Source organism: Thermobia domestica, chromosome 13 (genome assembly GCF_964235325.1).
Source record: "Thermobia domestica chromosome 13, izTheDome1.hap1.1, whole genome shotgun sequence".
Classification (NCBI taxonomy): domain Eukaryota; kingdom Metazoa; phylum Arthropoda; class Insecta; order Zygentoma; family Lepismatidae; genus Thermobia; species Thermobia domestica.
The window spans coordinates 213862082-213881949 of NC_137466.1; the positions used below are offsets into that span (position 1 = coordinate 213862082).

Here is a 19868-nt window from a genome sequence, read left to right on the forward strand (position 1 = left end):
TTTAACACAAGGTAGTGGTTCCAGCGTGACTACCACTATGCGGTGTTAGTTCAACACATACCCCGCGGAGTTGGCGTTTAACACAGGGGGTGTGTTACGTCTTTAACACACAACCGGTGTTGAGCCGTGCCGTAAGCGTTTATGAACCACAAAATTACTCTATCAAAATATGTTAAATCGCCTATATGTGCAATGTGTTTACATTATGCTGAATCTTAAAAAAAAAAAACACTTTAAACAAGTAAAAAAAAATACTCCAGTGGCGGGTGGAGGGCCCGATCCACCAAAGTTTCGATTACTAGCCGCTTGTTCTTCCAACTTGGCCACGGAGGCGATGAAGAAAACGTCGCTTGTAGAGGGATAAATTGTTACGGTCTTTTGAATTTGGCTAATCAGATTGGTCCTTTAAGCCGCGTATATTCGACGATAACCGTTTGGGATCAGATAAAATCTGTTCGCCATGTAATTTTATAACACAATGACGACTGTCTATTTACTTTATTTTATAATTCTTCCATATTCACTTTCAAATGATCGGCGACAATTGCCATCTAATAAAGTTGATGCGTTTGTTGCTTCTAGTACACAATCGCTTAGAAAAAGAAGCAATAAATGCATCAAATGTGGGAGATGAAATTTTGCGTATATTGGATTTGTTTAAGCATTTCTTTCTACTGTGTTTGTCTATAGCTTCAATTTATAAGCCTTTATAATTAGATACCCACCATATTTGGCAATCACGTAGAAAACAACACCGAAAATTCTACACTTGTATTAATTTAACACACAGGTTGTGTGTCATTTCAACTACCGGCATTTGACACACAACTCCAAATGGAGAGTGAGCTGTTCTAACCACTTGTTTGTGTTATATTTTAACACAATCGTGTTAACACGTAGGCATGTCGTTGAAATAACACTTTTTTTTTTTTTTACAGTGTAACATTTGATTTCGTTCTTTTCAACTGTGACTCTAATCAAATTAAGAACTCCTCCGTGGCTAAGCGGTTAGCGTACGCGCCTTTGGCGCGGGAGACCCGGGTTCGATTCCCGGCGGGAGCTCATGTGGTTCGGATTCCACGTTAATCAGTAGGTCCACGTCTCATATAGCCTCGCTGCTGAACGGGACGTAAAACTTAAAATCAATCAATCTAATCAAATTAAAATTAGACTAACTTCGAGAACATTCCGAATAAGTTGGATTTTTTTAAAATCAAGATCTTTATTTTGAACGTATCATATATCCTGAGAAGTACCTTTAATTTGAGCCCTGGACTTTTTTTCTTTTTACATGTTGGAAGAGAGAAAATTCTTTTCTTTTTCTTATTTTCTTTTTCTTTTCTTTTTTCTTTTTTTCTTTTTTCCTTTTTTTTTTGCAATTATGCATTTTTCGAGGAAAATAGTTATGAGAAAATTTCTAGTTTATAAAATTCTACACAAAAAGGTCCTTAGATGTCTCTTTTCGTAGAATCAACCATTTCAAAGACATAGATTGAGTTACGTGTGAACAGAAATAGCACATCCTACTACTATAATCTTACAGTATTTGTATATGAAAATGAATGCGGGATGCAAATCCAAATCATGTGCTTGGCATACTTGTAAGCAACTTTAACGAAGAGGCCATCGTCTGGTGAAGGCCGTAGACTATTTAAAATATTTTTATGCTTATCTTAAAGGGAAAGGAAGCAGACACAAATGGAAAGAGGTGGTTCGTCTCATACTAGTTGAAATACCCGAAATTGCACGGGAATAATAAATAGAACTGAGTAAGATAAATAACGAAAAGCAAAGCCTTTGGCGTTGCAGCTGTGAACAGTAAGGAATAAAATCAAATAAATTACCACGAGCAACACCTTCGACGGTACCCCTGTCAGTTCCTGGAACACAAACAAACTATTTGCTGAGCAAAACAATATATTCACATAAAAAAACTACATGCGTGTTACAGTTTCGCCAACTATCATTTTGGCTTCATCAGACACTATGAGATACATGAGACACGTGCAGTCTTATATACACACAAGACTGCACGTGTCTCATGTATCTCATAGTGTCTGATGAAGCGAAAATGATAGTTGGCGAAACTGTAACACGCATGTAGTTTTTTTATGTGAATATATTGTTTTGCTCAGCAAATAGTTTGTTTGTGTTTCAGTATATACAAAGCAAAGCTTCAACTTATGGAAAATATTACAGTTCCTGGGTCATCTGACATGCATGCTCTTGAATAAGCTTGAGCTTAAGTGTCATTGGGAAGTTCACCAATCACTTTAGCAACTCCGCAAACTATGAATTTGACACTAATCTGTGTCTTTTGGACATTATATTTTTCACACCTTCTCACTCTCACTTCACGCCGCGATAAGGGCTGAACTTGGCCGTAAATGGCATTGAAAGTGTCACTATTCATCTTAGCGACCCCAATCATTTTCTATTATTTTTACTCACCCTTTTTTCATCCCCTTAGGTGTGTCTTACAACTACAGTATGTTTTTTTTTTTTTAAAGATTGAAAGTCATATCATGTATATGCCAACTTGCTTTAGAAATTAGGCTTTGGTACGAGCGGTCCCGAATTCGATTCCCCGTGAGGACATCGACTTTTCGACTAATCAAGGTTCGAGTTATCGCGGTGGCCTCAACAAAAATTCTAGATACCGAGTTTTCGTATTCCTCATTAAAAGTGACCGTATAACCTCTGTAACACGAAGTTTTATTCATTCAACCTCTAGAACTCAAAATTGTGAAAGCTCTTAAATTAATTGAGACAACTAGTAAAAATAAAATCCTCAACATGAATAAAACACAATTACAGTACACATTAGCAACAATGACAGGATTAACAACAGTGACAATTACGTAAAAGCATACAGCTATAGCTTCGATTTATCGAAATCACATCAAGAGAAATTCGAATTATACAGGTAAACTTCGACTTGTAGAGGTTCGCAAATATGAAAATTACCGACGGTTTTAAATATAATTATGAAACCCTTAAAATTCAACTTGTCGAGGTTGTAATTTTTAAACATTCGACGTACAGAGGTTATTTTAACATTAAGTGTTATCGAGAGTTCAAAGAAATGTAAAAAAAAATAAAATAAAATAAAATAAAATAAATCGAGTTATCGAGGTTCAACTGTATAAATATACGTAAATACTGTATCTTGTGGATTTTCTACTGTAACGATTAATGAGAGAGAGTACACATCAAATCTAAATTGTAATAAATTCAGGCTTTCATTCTGTATAAGACTGCAAGAGAAAATATTGAAATTTTTCAAACTTATGTATTAAAATGTGAATGTTTATGTATATGCTGTGAAAATTAATGTTGAATGTGTGTTGATTTTTGACAGTATGGCAAACAACTGAGAGAGAACTACAGAGCCTTCAAGAACAAGCAAACAGAGTCCCTGAGTTCGAGTCCCAGTCCTAAGGAGTACAACAGTTACCATGTCCCAAACGTAAGTACTGAGAACTGCTGGGTGATAATATAACCAAGTAACTAATATTAAGTTCGTGCATTGTTACTGCTATTATTTTGCTGTTATTATTACAGTAATTTGATAATCTTCATATTGAATTGTTAATATATTCGTTCAATGGCACGCATGCCATTTTGAACATTCTGATGCTTACACTTATTGGCAACACTAACGACCTAGAATGGTTGGGAGACGGTCACAGTCAACGTCTCTTTGCTGTAGTGTCGTATGATGTTTCTGCCAAGCTTTCACCGTATGGAACCTGTTTGACAACTACTCATTTTTTTTTTACTTGGTTGGCAACACTGACAAACTGGGGTCCTTCGGAGAGAAATACGTCCACGTATATTTTCTCCAGTGACGAATGATTTTTATGCCACGTTTCATGGATATACATCCAGCGGTACAGAAACCATCTGCCACACTGTATTTACAATTCGTTGGCAACACTGACCAGGTGGGTATGTCTGGCTGCAAAATATTATCAAACCCTTGCCGGAGTCACGTTCTAGCAATGAGCAAAAACGAACATGATGGACTCAAGCGCTTGCGTGTGATGCGTCGTAACATTCATTTTTACTTCTGTCGAATATGCCATACATAGGGCCACAAACACCAACAAACTGGCTCCCTATAGGGTCAAGTTGCGGGTTTGCCCATGATTTGAAAACGGTTTTGTACTTCTCATGGCAAGACCTTTCAGACGGCATATAGGATTTCGCTAGGTACTTGGTCCCGGTATGGAATCATCCCTTGTAAGTGGGTAATGGGGGCCCCAGGGTGGGGATTTGTCCTGTTTCTTTGTGGTGTTGTAATAACTTGTCAAACGACTAATAGAGGGCTCTAGTAGGACTTCGTAAAAGTCAGACTCATTTCGGAATTCATGGGGCCCTATACACATTTAGACAATATGATGCTGGGGCCCCATTCTTCGTATTGTTAAAATATATTCTATTAGGCCACAAACAAAACTTTATAATGCTGTTAGTTTCATTCCAATAATGGAACCCCAAGATTACATTCAATGCTGGGGGACCACAGAACTCTGGAAACGGAACAAACTACAACGAGTAACTATGCTCCAATACAGCAGACATGTTCTATCTTACTTTCCATGTTAACCAATATTCATTATACATACGTACATAGAGAGAGAGAGAGACAGAGAGAGAGAGAGGGGGAGCTCGGTAGTGATACCTTCTCTCCTGCCCTAGTGAGTCCGAGCCTGCTTATCCTTGAAAGCATTTTCTGTACGCTGCTCATCTGGCTCAGGTCCGGATTAAGGGAGGGGCTTAGGGGAGCTGTAGCCCCGGGCCTCCACTCTGATCAAAATCTCAGCTGGCTGTCTAAAAAGAATCATACAAAATATAATCATTATCACCGCATAAGATAATAATATACCAATAATATGAGACCTAGTTCCTTAACATTCCTGCTGTATTTCAGAGAAATGTATTAGACAAAGTCAGCAGGGGTCACATATTCACATATTATGTCTAGCTCCGGGCCTCCAGATGGGTTAATCCGACCCTGATCTGGCTTATAATAAAGATCTAACATAATGTTTCGAATTAAAGTGTAACGACTGGAAAGACACGTGACGAAAAAGAAGTCTTGGGTTTGAAAATATTTTTAAATAAATAAAATAACAATAATAATAATAATAAGAAGAAGAAGAAACGAAAGTCGAATACAATATAGTGCAATACATTAATTGCCTCAGATACTGCAAAGACGACTACTTTTCAACACATTCATCACCGAAACTCATACACTTGTCATACCATGAGATACACTTTTGTATTCCGGTGTCGTAGCCGCACCCTCCTAAAAGTGGAACCAGTGCCAGGCATCTACAATTGTTCATTCCCCTATCAAATGACTTACAACACAGGTATTTCTTGAAGTGTAAATACATGACAGTCATTTGATGCGAAATCCGGGACGTAGGGCAGGTGACAACCGATATTTAGCAAGTCGTTTTACTAAGGACGTGTGTGACCACCCCATATAGCCCAAATCTTGTTCCGACTGATTTTATTTATTTATTTTACACCACAAGAAATGCCTGTGCTTTAAGCAGTTTGGTAGTGATGAACAACTTCCGAGGCTGTCATACACTTGCACTCTCAGGAGGCTCACTGTTACGTTATGACAAGCATACGAATTCCTGTGGTGAATATGTTAAAAAAGTAGCGTCACCTGTGCCATATATGGCAATAAATGTTTCAGAGTCACGGTGTCTTTGTGTTTATCGTCTTAGGGAACCTTACTTTCCGGACGCATCTTATATTAACGCGTTGGCTAATGTGGTTCGGATCCCACGTCAAGTTGTAAGTCCACATATCATATAGCTTCCATTCAGAAAGGGACATTAAAGTCCTAATCAGTCAGCGATTACATCAATGTGCAACCGCCCAATCGAACACTTCTTAATTACACCATCACATTTTACCTGTGACAGACTTGACCAGATCTGCCAAAAGATTGATTTTGGGGAGTCTATATCCTTGGCGCAGTTCCTAATTGCAAAATCGTATAGTTTTAATACGGAAATAACATGATTTGTTTGTTTTTGTAGGTATTATATGCAATTTCTAATGTGTTTGAAGAATTGTTGCTAAATAAAAACGTACCATCTGGCATTCACCTGTGCCAGCAGTGTATTGGAGAACAGATTCCGTGAAAACATACACGTGTACTCTTTAACACATCCACTTCCACATATGTTCAATTGCTAATTCATCGACTGTTGTATCTTAATTGTGTGGCAGTTGCTAATAATTACTTCAAGTGTTTGACAATAAAAAGAGTCCCAGATTTCTATTCATTCCATTTCTTCCGCATAACTGCGTTTTAACGTTTCTATACAATTTGAACGTATCTTACATCAGTCAACAAGACATCTTACTTTTTTTTTTTTTTGTTTGTTTTTTGTAGCGGTTAGATATCTTCGTAACAAAATTTTATACATTGAAAGACTTTAAGAAGCCTAATCACTGCGAAGTTAAAATACCTCTAATTTTACAGCAATTATGTGATATCTTCAAATAGATAAAAGATAATTGAAATGTAGAACAAGAGCTCGCTAGGCAATATTATTTTGCATGAGATACCATTATCACGAGTCACCTAGTAGCTTTCCGTACGCGAAAATAAATGGCCATTTCGTAAATGGGTGAAAATCGAAAGCAGATAAGTGAGTCGTGATAACGGTATCTCATGTAAAATAATATTGTCTAGCGAGTTCTTGTTCCACTTTCAAATATATTTTATCTATTTGGAGATTTCACATAATTACTGTAAAATTAGCTGTATTTTAATTTCGCCGTGATGGGGTCTATATATCTGTTTTAATATGTTGAATTGTTTGGAACTTCTTTCCACATTGTGTCTAAGATCTGAAAAGAAATTCGTTAAGTGGAATGTTTGTACGATTTACGGTGACATTAATAACTAATATATTTTAATGCTACGCATGACTTATGATGATGTTAATAATTCATAAAAGGTTGATAACCTATGGGTTAGACTCTTGGGTTCACAAATTTAACTGAATTAATGTGTGTTCTGTTTAAAATTTGTTATAGATCTTTGTGATTTGGAAAGCAAATTAGGTTTACTTTATTTTCATTGTCTTCCATAAAGGTCTTTGTACGCTACACAATTTTCATATCAAAAAATCAAATCCCACATGAACGTCCCTAGACATTACTCAATAGAAATAGATTCCAGAAATCAGTTGAGTCAGGAGAGCATAGGTTAGTATAGGAAAAGATTGCAAGCAATTATTGCATAGTTTTGTAAATGCGTTAATAATCGTATCAGGCTTGATTACAAAAAAAATCACAAAATTTTAAGAGAAGCAATTAAAAACAACATAGTTGAAGTATTCAGATCAGTTGGTAACTAAATATATATATATATATATATATATATATATATATATATATATATATATATATATATATATATATATATATATATATATATATATATATATATATATATATATATATATATTTAATTTGGCAATATTTGCTTTATTTTGTTTATTTTTAAAGGAAACATTTTTCCAAATATTTTGTATTTTATTTTATATTTTACTTTCTAGTACGATGTGTTTCTTTAAAAGAAATATTTATTTTATTTAGAAATGTGTTTTATGTAAAGTGAAAAATCTGAAAAGGTTTGAACTTGTGAATCATTGTGTAGAAGATAACCCCGCTTTACTCAAGAGTAAAGCTGGTTGCATACGATCAAACATATAACACCACCTTTCTAAAATCAAACAATACATCTAACTGTAAACATATTTAAATAAATATATAGAAATGCATAAAAGTAACAATGGAATGTGTTACTGTTATCCATCTCATGTGGTTGTGCAAAATTTCATCGGGAATTGAGTTTGATTAAGATTGTAAAGTATGTAAACCAAGCCAAACCACTTGGCGTGACAGCCCTTTGTGTGCCTGAGCCGCTCCAATGGCATCTCTTAGCGACTGGATGAACTACGTCGAGCCTAGCACCTAACACGTGGTTAGCGCACTGCGTCGCCCTATTTCTAACGCGTATCAGGAGTTTTCTAGGCCTAAAGAGAAGAATGTATAAACTGTATCACCAGGCCCGTTGCTAGCCCAAAAATGTAGGGGGGAGGGGCCGGCTGAAGTTAGGGGGCACGATCCAACCATATTATAGTTCATCACCATATTATAGTTCATTTGCAAGCATAGCGTAAAAATTTTAGGGGGGCAGCAAAACCCCCTGGATACGAGCCTGTATATCACTGATAAAGGAAAATTTAATCAACGTCATATTGGGAGAAGAGGGAGGAAATAAAGACAAGGAAGTATCTCTAACCATCTCACTTCTCCGCCAGTTATTTTCCACGAAGAAGAACTCAGTAAAACCAGTCAGTAAAATTCTAGTTCATTTGAAACAAACCAGAAAATAATTCCCTACAGAAATCAATGAGATAAGAATCAGAGAAGACATAAGTATTCAGCACCAACGATTCCTTTGGCCATAATTCATTTGTCTAGTTGTTTACCATTTTTTCTTGCCCTTGTTTTGCAGGGACACATTTTTGTTTGTAGAATTTCTCAAATCCGCCAATCGATTCAGAGATTATCACTGAATCTACCTGCTATAAGGGGCGTCCAAATATTACGTAACGCGGTAAAGGAGGGAGGGGGTTCGGCCTTGCATTACGAAGTATGTCAAGGGGGATATAAGGGGTAAAAATAGGTAAAAAAAAAAAATAGCGTTACGTAATATTTGGCCCAAAAGGGAAGCCTTCTTATCCGTAAATTGTAGAGGATTTCGAGAATATTTGTGAAAGAACATCTGCGTAAGTGACTATTCCGTACAAATTTACTTTTGGCGCACCAATAGAAAGAATTGTTGAAAAATTAAAATTCTTTCATTAATTTCCTTCTTATTGTCCCGTAAAAGGTTTCCACTGGGCTACATGAAAATATTTCATTTGGCATAGATATAATTCAAGAGAGCCACCAGAAATAATTGTAGAAAAAATAGTTGTTTTACGATTTGTGTATAAATACGGCTTTCGGATGTGTAGCATAAAAACTACAGTGCAAAAAACACAAACCAATCTGTTCGAGGTGTCCACTAAAAAGCACGAATGCTATCTAACAGAGTCAGGGCAGGACCAAGCTGGTGAGTCCGGGCGGTACTGCGGGGTGTATCCAGACGGAGCAGGCGCATCAATGATGGTGAGTATGCGTGAAAGCGAGGGTAGTGGAAAGAAGTGGGTGTTGGCAATGATACGAGTTTCAATAACATTTGGCATGGTTTTATATTAGTAACTCCACTTATAAATATAAAACAGGTTCTGTTCACTGCACAGAAATGTGTCGCCGGTGGAAAATAGCACATAATAGAGCAATATTTCATATGCACCCATTTATTTTATCCGTCATAAAACACTTGTAATGATTTTACACTTTACTCCCTGTTTCATTATATTTAATTTTATTATTTCTTTGTACAGGAAAGCGTTCGATCGAGGGTTGCTATGGATTTCACCGGCAGCGTTGGCCGAATCGTAGAAGACCCAAAAGAGGCGAAGGCAATCGCCGTAGCGGAAGGATACGCATGGAAAAGAAGATGGCGGCCTAGCGCTCGTCAGGGTGCAGCCAATGTTTTGCACGTCCAGGGAATCGAGTCAGGGGTTCATATCACGCAGCCGTGGTTCCACAGTGGAATGTCTAGGGAGCAAGCGACACAGCTCATCAATAGATATGGAACTGTGGATGGGTAAATTTTATGTCATTTTTCAATAATGTCTTAATTCTGTTGAACACGATTCAGTTTCGTATTATATTTTGTCAAATTTCTCATCGAATTCAAGTTGGATCTATCTCGTGGTACTGTGCGGGTTGCTAACAGATATCCCGTAATACGGTGTTGAAAAATAAGTGAACTGAAAGCAGAGATTCCATTTTGCGTTGGATAGCGGTGGAAAACCAGCTGTTCTCTATAATGCTTTTTTACTTTCGAGCAACAAAAAGAGAGAAGAAGATATGGTGATCACAGTGGTCGAAGTGAGACGGTATGCGGTGGTATTCCATAGCGTATCTGGTTTTTCAGTAATGAGGACATACCGTCTCGGGTTTTTCAGTGATCAAGACAATATTTAAGTATCTGATATGTTGAGTCAAAATCATAATAAAACATACCGCCTCTGGTGTTTTTCCACTTTGAACACTGGGAGATCATGAAAAAAAAATCTATTGCGCGATTTCAGCGGATTTACACATTTCATGCTCGTAGATTTACAGATTCCATGGGGAAATCTGTAAGTGCCTACAGTGACTGAAGAAATGGCCAATCAGTTCATTTGCCACTAATAGACATCCTGAAGCTGTAAACTGTGCATGCCATCGCCGAATCGACTTGCAAGTTGGTGGATCTTTGTTGAACTTCGTTCGGAAGTGTTGTGGCATTGTTAGGACTGTGAATGAAACTCGAGCACAACATAAACCTTATCTGCGTCTGTCGCCATCTTGAATAAATGGTCACTGCTGTGCTCTGCTGGCAGAAATCAGAAGCGAACCTGCAACACAAAGAAACTTTTTTGACTTTTTCAATAAGTCTGCAAAGTTTTGTGACAAAATGTCCAATAACAAACTACAGTGAATTTATAAAATCGGGTCAATCATTTGTAATAACCCTATGTTTGTTGTACAGTAGAAGGTAATATATTACTTTTGTTTCGACGTGGAAGTATACGATCAAATTTTGCTAAAGTGTCATCTTAGTATTTCATTAATATTTCCAACCAAAGTTCAATTTCTTGAAACAAATAAAAATGTTGTGAAGTTCATACAATACATGTATATTTATTCAATAAGTACTGTATTGGTATTTTATTTACACAGATTTAGACCGTTGTGAACACCCACAATATCGTAAGGTACATGTAACATGAGATAACAGCCGTACGTATCTCGCTTAAAGCTTAAAATTGAATTTTGAGTGAAGATACAACATAAAAAAAGGACTAAATTAGAAAAGGAATATTCACTTTTAGATCCGTATGACAATGTTTATCTCAGTAACATATTATAAAAGTGACAACTATACGGAACACCTCCACGAACACGCGGTTAATCCCGTGTTAATATGAACACTTTGGGGGAAGAATTTTGACTGTAATGCATCTATCAGCCTTCCCACTTCGATTATGAGATAAAAGTAATAAATCCAGACAGCTTACGGTGTGATATACGATCAGAAATGTGTTAAGAATTTAACAGAATTCTAGTTTTAGAGTACTGATAACATAATTACTATATAGGGACACAATCAAAAAAATAATTACTATATAGGGTATTTTTTGACAACAATAAAGCAAAGAATATTTTATACAAAATGTTATAATATAGACCTACATATTCAACATCCCTATCAGCTGATAACATAATCTATATATATAAAAGAGAACGTACAAATCCTTTGTGAACTCATCACGCTAATACGGCTGAACCGATTTCTTTCATTTTTGGGGGGTTGTTAGGATTTGGACCCTAGATGGTTTTTATCATATCACTTTAATTTTTAATTACCAGTGTCTTGAGATAATGGACCATTCAAGTCTCCATAGTTCATCATAGGTAAAAATAAACGTATGTATATGCAACCCGCATGACCACGTGACTCGGCGGGTTAACATAAATGACAGGCGCTTGCAATTTGAAAGCGAAAAAGTAAAAATTATCTAAGTAACAAAGTTTATTGCGTTCCGGGGTGACCGCAGCGAAGCGGGGTGAACGCTGCTAGTATCTCTATAAAGACAAATAAAACAAAGAATATTTTCTACAAAATGTTCAATAGCCTGTACATATTCAAGATATCTACCAGCTGATAACATAATTATATTCATGTCTGTCACTGATGACATACTCACTCTATAGAGACACATTGTTTACTTGTAAGAATAAAACAAAAAATATTTTTTAAATAGTGTTACAATAGAGACATACATATTCAACATCCCTATCAACTGATAACGTAATTACTGTATAGAGACACATTGTTTACTGATAAGAATAAAACAAAGAATGTTTTCTACAAAATGTTGTAATAAAGACATACATATTCAACATGTCTGTCACATGATGACTGGTAATATATGAACACATATTGTTTACTTCGAATTTTCTGGATATTTGAAGTAAATTCTTACGGAATTTTTCGAAAATTTGTTGTGAAATTTGAGGCAAGCTATAAATTAGAGGGTTAATTGTTATCTTACGATAGACATGTTGAATATGTACCATTTATCTCTAGGAAATTATATTTGTTTTAATGTTCTTTCAGTGAATAAAATAATATTGCTACTATATCTTAAGAATATGCTTTGTTCTGTTATATATCCAACATTTTGCTGGACTTAAGATAATAGCCTGTTGCGATTACTTTCTAAAATAAAGATTGTTTTATTTATTGCTAACAGGGTATTTCTGGTGAGGGAGAGCCGGAGCACAGCTGGTGCATTTGTGTTGACATTTAAGTGTAGTGGGAAAGTTATACACATGCAGATTCAACCGGTAAGTAGCAATTATCCTTCACATATAACTACTAGGTTTCTAGATTAGTTCTTAACTTAATAATTGTTCCAAGTTTACTTAGTGTGTGAGTTTTGTACACTGAATTTTCAGTTATGAAGCATATTCAAATTATATTCTTCTATTTGTTCACGAAAGATGATATGTAATTTTAAGAATAATGTATTTAAAATAATAGTTGTTTGTTCAAGTTTCTCGAGTTTTCCTATTTTCTCCCGTTATTCCATTTAACCCATTCTCTTTCATCTGTCTTCTTGAACCTGGAGGGAAGAATACAAAATTCACTGAAATGTAATTGAAACTAGTAAGCAACACCCGTGTTTGGTATAAGTAAATTTCGAACCAGAATTTTACTCCTAACAATAAAAATAGGGGTTATGCACTGGAAACAATTATTGGAAAGTTAACGTTACGTTAAGCTAAAGTTGACCTTCTATTTCGATAAGAATATGTAGAGATTTAGAATTGTTAGACACAACTTTTTATGTATTTCAAAATGCCCATAAAGAATATTTACCTATTTGTTCCATAGAATCCTTCTCATTTTAGAAATGTAACAAGCATACACTTTGCTTAGTTTCAGTCACATACCGGATCTAATAACACAATAAATGACTTGAATTATCAAGCCGAGTTTCGGAAAAAATGAAATGAAATCTTTGAGTTTTACGTCCCACGGTTATGCCGGTTAGGCTAAAGGAGACGGTGATGATGAGTAATGAATGAAATGGTGGAATGAAGGAAGTGGGAGGAAACGGGAGAACCCCGAGAAAACCCACGCACACGGTGTTTGTCCACCACAAAGGTCACTTGGCGGGGGCTGGGATCGAACCCGGGACCCCAAGCACCAGAGGTGAACGCTCTACCACTGAGCCACCGCGGCCCCGGCCGAGTTTCGGAGTAAATAGGTTGAATCATCAAACCTAGTATTATAATAGCTTAAGTTTCCAGATCTAGTATCACTATAATTAACTTGAGCTGTCAAACATAGTATCAATGATTTGAGCTACATTCTTAGGATTATAATAAATAGTTTGTTATCAAACTTAGGATCATAATAAATAATTCAAGTTTTCACACGTAGTATTACAATAAGTATCATCAGAGCTTGTATCACTATAAATGGCTTGTAGTTATTATAACAATAAATACGAGTGTTGAATCGCCACATATAGTATCACAGTAAGTAGCAAGTAGATTGAATCATCAGACCTGTATCACTATAAATGGCTTCAGTTATTATAACAATAAATATATTGAATCACCAGATTTAGCATCACAATAAGTAGTATGAATAATCAGACTTAGTATCACTATGAACAGCTTGAGTTATTATCACAGTAAGTATGTTGAATCGCCAAATCTAGTATCACAGTAAGAAGCTTGAATCATCAGACCTAGTATCACTATGAATAGCTTGAGTTATTATCACAATAAATATGCTGAATCGCCGTATCTAGTATCACAATAAGTAGCTGAATCACCTGATCTAGTACACGTGTAAATTGTTTGAATTATCAGACCTAGTATGGGTATCACAATACAATAAATAGATTGAGTTGCCAGATCTAGTATCACAATAAGTAGTTTGAATCGCCAGACCCAGTAGCATTATTAACATAAACGGCTTGAGTTATCAGACTTAGTATCACATTAGAAAGTTGCTAGATCTAGTATCAAAGTAAATACATTGAATTTTTAGACCTAGTATTACAATAAATTTAGTTATTACACCGAGAACCAAGAAAACACTTCTAGCAGGTGATCGCGATTTATTAGAACTTGTAAACGTTATTTTTGAGTATAGATGTATGGTAAATATGTTGTCGAATTCAGATAGTAAAATTAACTTGATTCCTATGTATCAGGTTGATTTGAAGAATATTTGCCATTTGTTTCCGTATGGTTCAGTAGTTCGCACTTCTTTCTCTGGTTTAGGATTAGTTCCTACATAAAAATTTTGGTGGATGAGCCATCATCTTGAAGCAATTGATAATTGCATAAGAAAGAAAGAAATGAAATAACAGCAATGACATATAGTTGTATTAAAAAAGAAAAAACATATTCTTACTAGGGCGAAGAGTAGTTCCCATTAGCAAGTAGTTGGAACGAAGAATTTTTATCTTGTCGGGAAATTTCTTCCATTTCGTATGATTAATTTTTTTTTTTCTGCATGTCAAAGTTACGTGATCTCGTTAAGAGTATTTTTAAGATGATCACATTTCATAACGCGTGCTATGTCCTAGCAGAGCTGCAGCTGGAAACACTGCGTTTAAACTAACCTTTGAAAGTTAACCTTTCGAATCGGGAACCGGTCAAAACCCCCACAGCCAAAACCCCCACACTCAAGAAATGTCAAAACGCCCACACGATCGGTCATAACCCCCACACAAATGGACAAATCTCCCAAACGCACGAACGGTCAAAACCCCCACAGCCAAAACCCCCACACTCAAGAAATGTCAAAACGCCCACACGATCGGTCATAACCCCCACACAAATGGACAAATCTCCCAAATACACGAACGGTCATAACCCCCACAGCCAAAACCCCCACACTGGTAGTCGGTCATAACCTCCAACGGCCATAACGCTCACACAAATGGACAAAACAGCCACACATAGCAACGGTCACAATCCCCACATAAATGGACAAAAACCCCACACAAATGGACAAAACTCCCACATGCAGAAATAGTCACAACTGCCACACAAATGGACAAAACCCCCACACAATCGGACAAATCTCCCACACTCTGAAATGATCCTGGTTGCATGTATTGCCCTTGTACTTTTTAATAACATTTTTTATTCCAATTAAACTGATGTTGCAACTATTCTTCTTGGGCGTCATAAAGAGCCGCAACAAAGACGTGGAATGACGATCATTTCAGAGTGTGGGGGATTTGTCCGATTTTGTGGGGGTTTTGTCCATTTGTGTGGCAGTTGTGACAATTTCTGCATGTGGGAGTTTTGACCATTTGTGTGGGAGTTTTGTCCATTTATGTGGGGATTATGACCGTTGCTATGTGTGGCTGTTTTGTCCATTTGTGTGGGGGTTATGACCGATTGTGTGGGCGTTTTGACATTTCTTGAGTGTGGGGGTTTTAACCGTTCGTGCGTTTGGGAGATTTGTCCATTTGTGTGGGGGTTATGACCGATCGTGTGAGCGTTTTGACATTTCTTGAGTGTGGGGGTTTTTGGCTGTGGGGGTTTTGACCGTTCGTGCGTTTGGGAGATTTGTCCATTTGTGTGGGGGTTATGACCGTTTGTGTGGGTGTTTTGACATTTCTTGAGTGTGGGGGTTTTGACCTAGACCCTTCGAATCGCATGTCTGACAATAACTTAATTTATTAGATTTCACTGAATAAATTTCTGAAATCGGGTCTATCATTTTGACTTGCCCAATATAGGTAAATATGTAGTTATTATTATTATTATTATTATTATTATTATTATTATTATTATTATTATTATTATTATTATTATTATTATTATTATTATTATTATTACATTTTTCATATACGACTATACAGTTGAAAAATTACATTTATTTGTATATTATGTTGCAGGTGATGGACCCTATTCGAGAAGCGTTGTGTTATTCTCTGGACAATGGCGTTACCAAATTTTACGATCTTCTTCAGTTAGTGGAATTCTACCAATTAAACGCTGGTTGCTTGCCCACCCGTCTCACTCATTACGTGGTGCAGTCATCTGGACCTGTGTTCTCATCCGATAAGCAAGTGGCAGCAAGTTTTTGATAAAACTTTTAACTTAAGTTCTGTCATTTTTTAAGATAATTATTACCATTGTTAAAAAAACCTTATTTATATTAATAATAGTTATTTCTTTGTAATATGTCTGTACATAACTACTATTATTATTATTATTAATATTGATAATATTCTTGTGAGGTATTACGTAAGTAAAATATCTATTTCGAACGTAGCCTGTATTTAATGCAAAAATAGTGTACGATCGCTCGCACACTGTAAGTGTAAGTCTTGATTTCGCGCAAGAAGAATTAAATAATTATAAATGAAGTGAAGGTTTTTATTAACCTCTCTTTTATGCAGTATTACTTACTGAAACAGGGTGACTTACATTGTAAAAAAAAAAAAGGCTGTGGTTATCTAATTGTATTTTATATTGTATAGTTTTTTAGAGATTCTGAGAAGAAAGAATAAAGAAACTCAGGCTTTAATGTTAGATGTACTTGATACAGTAATGAAACTTTGTTGTTGTTTTGTGCATTAGTTCTCGTGTGTTATTGATGATGAGGAGTGAATGTTCGCGATCGCAGTTACCATCGGAGCTAGGGTCACTTTGTACATATCGTACAAAAAATACTAATAATTTTCTTTATTTATTTTTAAATTTAATTTTTTTTACATCCTACGATTCAGCTCTTTTGAGGCAGTCATTTTCAAGCGATGTGCCGCGACGAAGCTACTGGACAAAGTTAGGACATTAAAACTAGAATGCACGAAAAGTGTATTACAATGTAATATCTCCCAAAACGCTAACAATAGCTATTTTTCGTTATTTGATAACTAGGCGGTTCCGCCGTAATGTTTCTTAATGAGTAAAAACACAGATCAACTTCACATTAGCTATGCAAAACAGATTTTAAGGGTGTGCTGTAAGATCTTAAATTAAATAACACACTTAGTATACCAAAAATTGAAAAAAGAATTTAAAGCTCTTGCTTCAGGGTAAAGGAAACGACTAGAAATCAAGGATGATAGGAAAATGATGAATTCTATCTCTGAGCTGAATTCACTCACGACAGACAGTTCTTGTGTTCATCAGCCCAATGAGTTAGACCACTCGTCCGTACCAACCGGCTAGAAATAATTTTAGTTTGATATTTTTTTAGCACGTGCTTTATGTTAATTTTAGATTTTATGAATATGTTTGGGCAACATAAGATCATTGAATAGAATATTTTCAACATAAGGAGATGAAAATGGAGTGAAATTTAAACAATAAATATTAATATTGTATAATGCAGTTTTTAGCAGCTCGTTGCCAAATCTGTGGCCTCGTGTTTAATTTACGAGATATGAGCAAACATTGTTCGAGGTTTTTTTTAAACTAACATTACATTATAAATATATTCTAAAATCGTAATATTCCATAATTTTTAATAATAGAAGTTAATACTACTTTTTTGTTTTATTTAGAAAAGTATAAACTGATCGATGAAGCAAAAATTACTACTGTGCAGTTAATATAAAAAATTAAAACAGCAGTAATTATTATTAAAGTAAGAATAAAAATCTTCAAAAAGTATGCATTAAACTTAAATACAATTAGTCTCATTCTCAAATTAGAGGTACTTAAGAGGCCTCATCACGGCGAAATTAAAATACCGCTAATTTTACAATAATTATGTGATATCTTCAAATAGATAAAAGATAATCTAAAAGTGGAACAAGAGCTCGCTAGACAATTTTATTTTACATGTGAGATACCGTTATCACGATTCACGTATCTACTTTCGATTTCCAGCCATTTAGAAAATCGGCATTTATTTTTGCTTTTCTAAATGGCTGAAAACGGAAAGCTACTAGGTGACTTGTGATAACGGTACCTCATGGAAAATAATATTGTCTAGCGCGCTCTTGTTCCACGTTTCGATTACCTTTTATCTATTTAAAGATATCACATAATTACTGTAAAATTAGCGATATTCTAATTTGGTTGTGATTAGGCCTTTTTAAAAAATGTTTTTGGGATGTTCCCATTAAAAAGGGATACTTGTACCGAAATACAAATAATGCTTCTTCATGGCCAAGTAGTTAACACGCATACTTTCTATGTGCATTGTTCCGATTTTGATATCAGGTAGAAGTATTGGCCTCGGATACAAGTACGAGTATTGATACAAGTTCCGCCTCGTATAGTCTTGCTGTTAAACTTGTTGAAAAGGAATGTTAAACTCCACTAAATGAAGCAAGTACCAACTAAATAGAGTGAATGTACAGCATACCTGAAAACAGAATTTCCCGAGTAACCCTCCTGAATTACAGGACCGAAAAGAAAATTCAAATGAACGTTTTCTTAGAACAGTGCGGTCAAAGTTAAGCTAGTATTGAACTAGTGCAGCGACATATCTATCTGCAAACATCTATTTTGTGGTGCTCCCTAGTTCCGAAATTTGCCAACTACATGAGCGCTTTTGTGTAACTGAGATAGCGACTTATTTCGAATAAACAACTAGAGTGTGTGAATGTGACAAGTCTGCAACTGGTAAAGATTTTGAATTGTACGTAACTATGAAGTTAATTAAAACCATGCAGCAAAGCATGCTGAGTAGTATTATTAATTTTATTATTATTATTGTTATTATTATATTATCAATCTTTGTGTTGTGTTTTAACAGAGAAACATGTAGTGAATTAGAAAATGAATGCGTGGATGGTGAAGAAGATTGTAAACATATGCAAAAACATTTCTGTTGTCTTTTTTTTTTTTTTTTTTCAAGAGCAACTCAAGAAAACTGGTTGTAGAATGTCAAATTTCTCGGCGAATTCAAACAATGTGTGTAGTTATTTTTATCCCCCCCTCGAGTGAGCATGTATGAACATTGAACCAAATTTCTACCATTTCTGGTGTCTTTTGGAAACACTATACACTTTGTGAGTAAAAATGTACTATTTATTTTTTCAAAGTTGGAAATAATAATAATATGATTGTGCAATACATAAACTTGTGATACAAAGGTCTTTTCTAAATCCATGTCTGATTCGCTTTGTATTTACCGACATCGTTTTCGCGGTGTTGCTGTTTTTTAATAACTTAACTAGAGATGGCAGTTGAATCAATGAAGCAGCATTACCAGCTGATAAATTGTAGCGTTTATGATTTTAATTTCGTATTCGAAGTTTGAATCAAATATTCATTTAAACGATGACAATTTGATTGAGAGCCAGACATGCTAAAAATAATACAAAATTTACAATTTTTCTTTTTTCTTTTGCTTGTTTTTCATAACTGAAAGAAGATAATGAAATGCAACTTACCACAATCATAGATAATTCTATTCTACAACAGAAAACACGAACCTGAAGAATTTTTAGTCTTGACATCCACAGAAATTACAGTGTTGCCAGAATAGCATTTTCCCCAAAATCTAAATTAAGGCGGACACTAGAGGAACGAACTCAACTGAATTGGATTACATATCATGTTGTCTTGGAGTCATTTCAACTACTTTTTAAATAATTGTATTTTGTAATAAACAAAATAGTTTTACCATACAATTATTAAAATTA

At 35.3% G+C, this 19868-nt stretch overlaps 1 protein-coding gene across 2 annotated transcripts in view; it reads left to right on the top strand.

The window, feature by feature from the left end:
* LOC145669006 (growth factor receptor-bound protein 10-like) overlaps window positions 1-19077 on the top strand; it is a 460419-nt gene extending 441342 nt beyond the window's left edge. For both annotated transcript variants that reach the window (XM_081737330.1, XM_081737331.1), the window contains exons 9-12: window positions 3362-3469; window positions 9507-9772; window positions 12474-12567; window positions 16158-19077. In XM_081737330.1, coding sequence (XP_081593456.1) covers window positions 3362-3469; window positions 9507-9772; window positions 12474-12567; window positions 16158-16349 — 660 coding nt within the window. In that variant the 3' untranslated portion in view covers window positions 16350-19077. The remainder of the gene's footprint in view (window positions 1-3361; window positions 3470-9506; window positions 9773-12473; window positions 12568-16157) is intronic.
* Window positions 19078-19868: the final 791 nt, after the last annotated feature.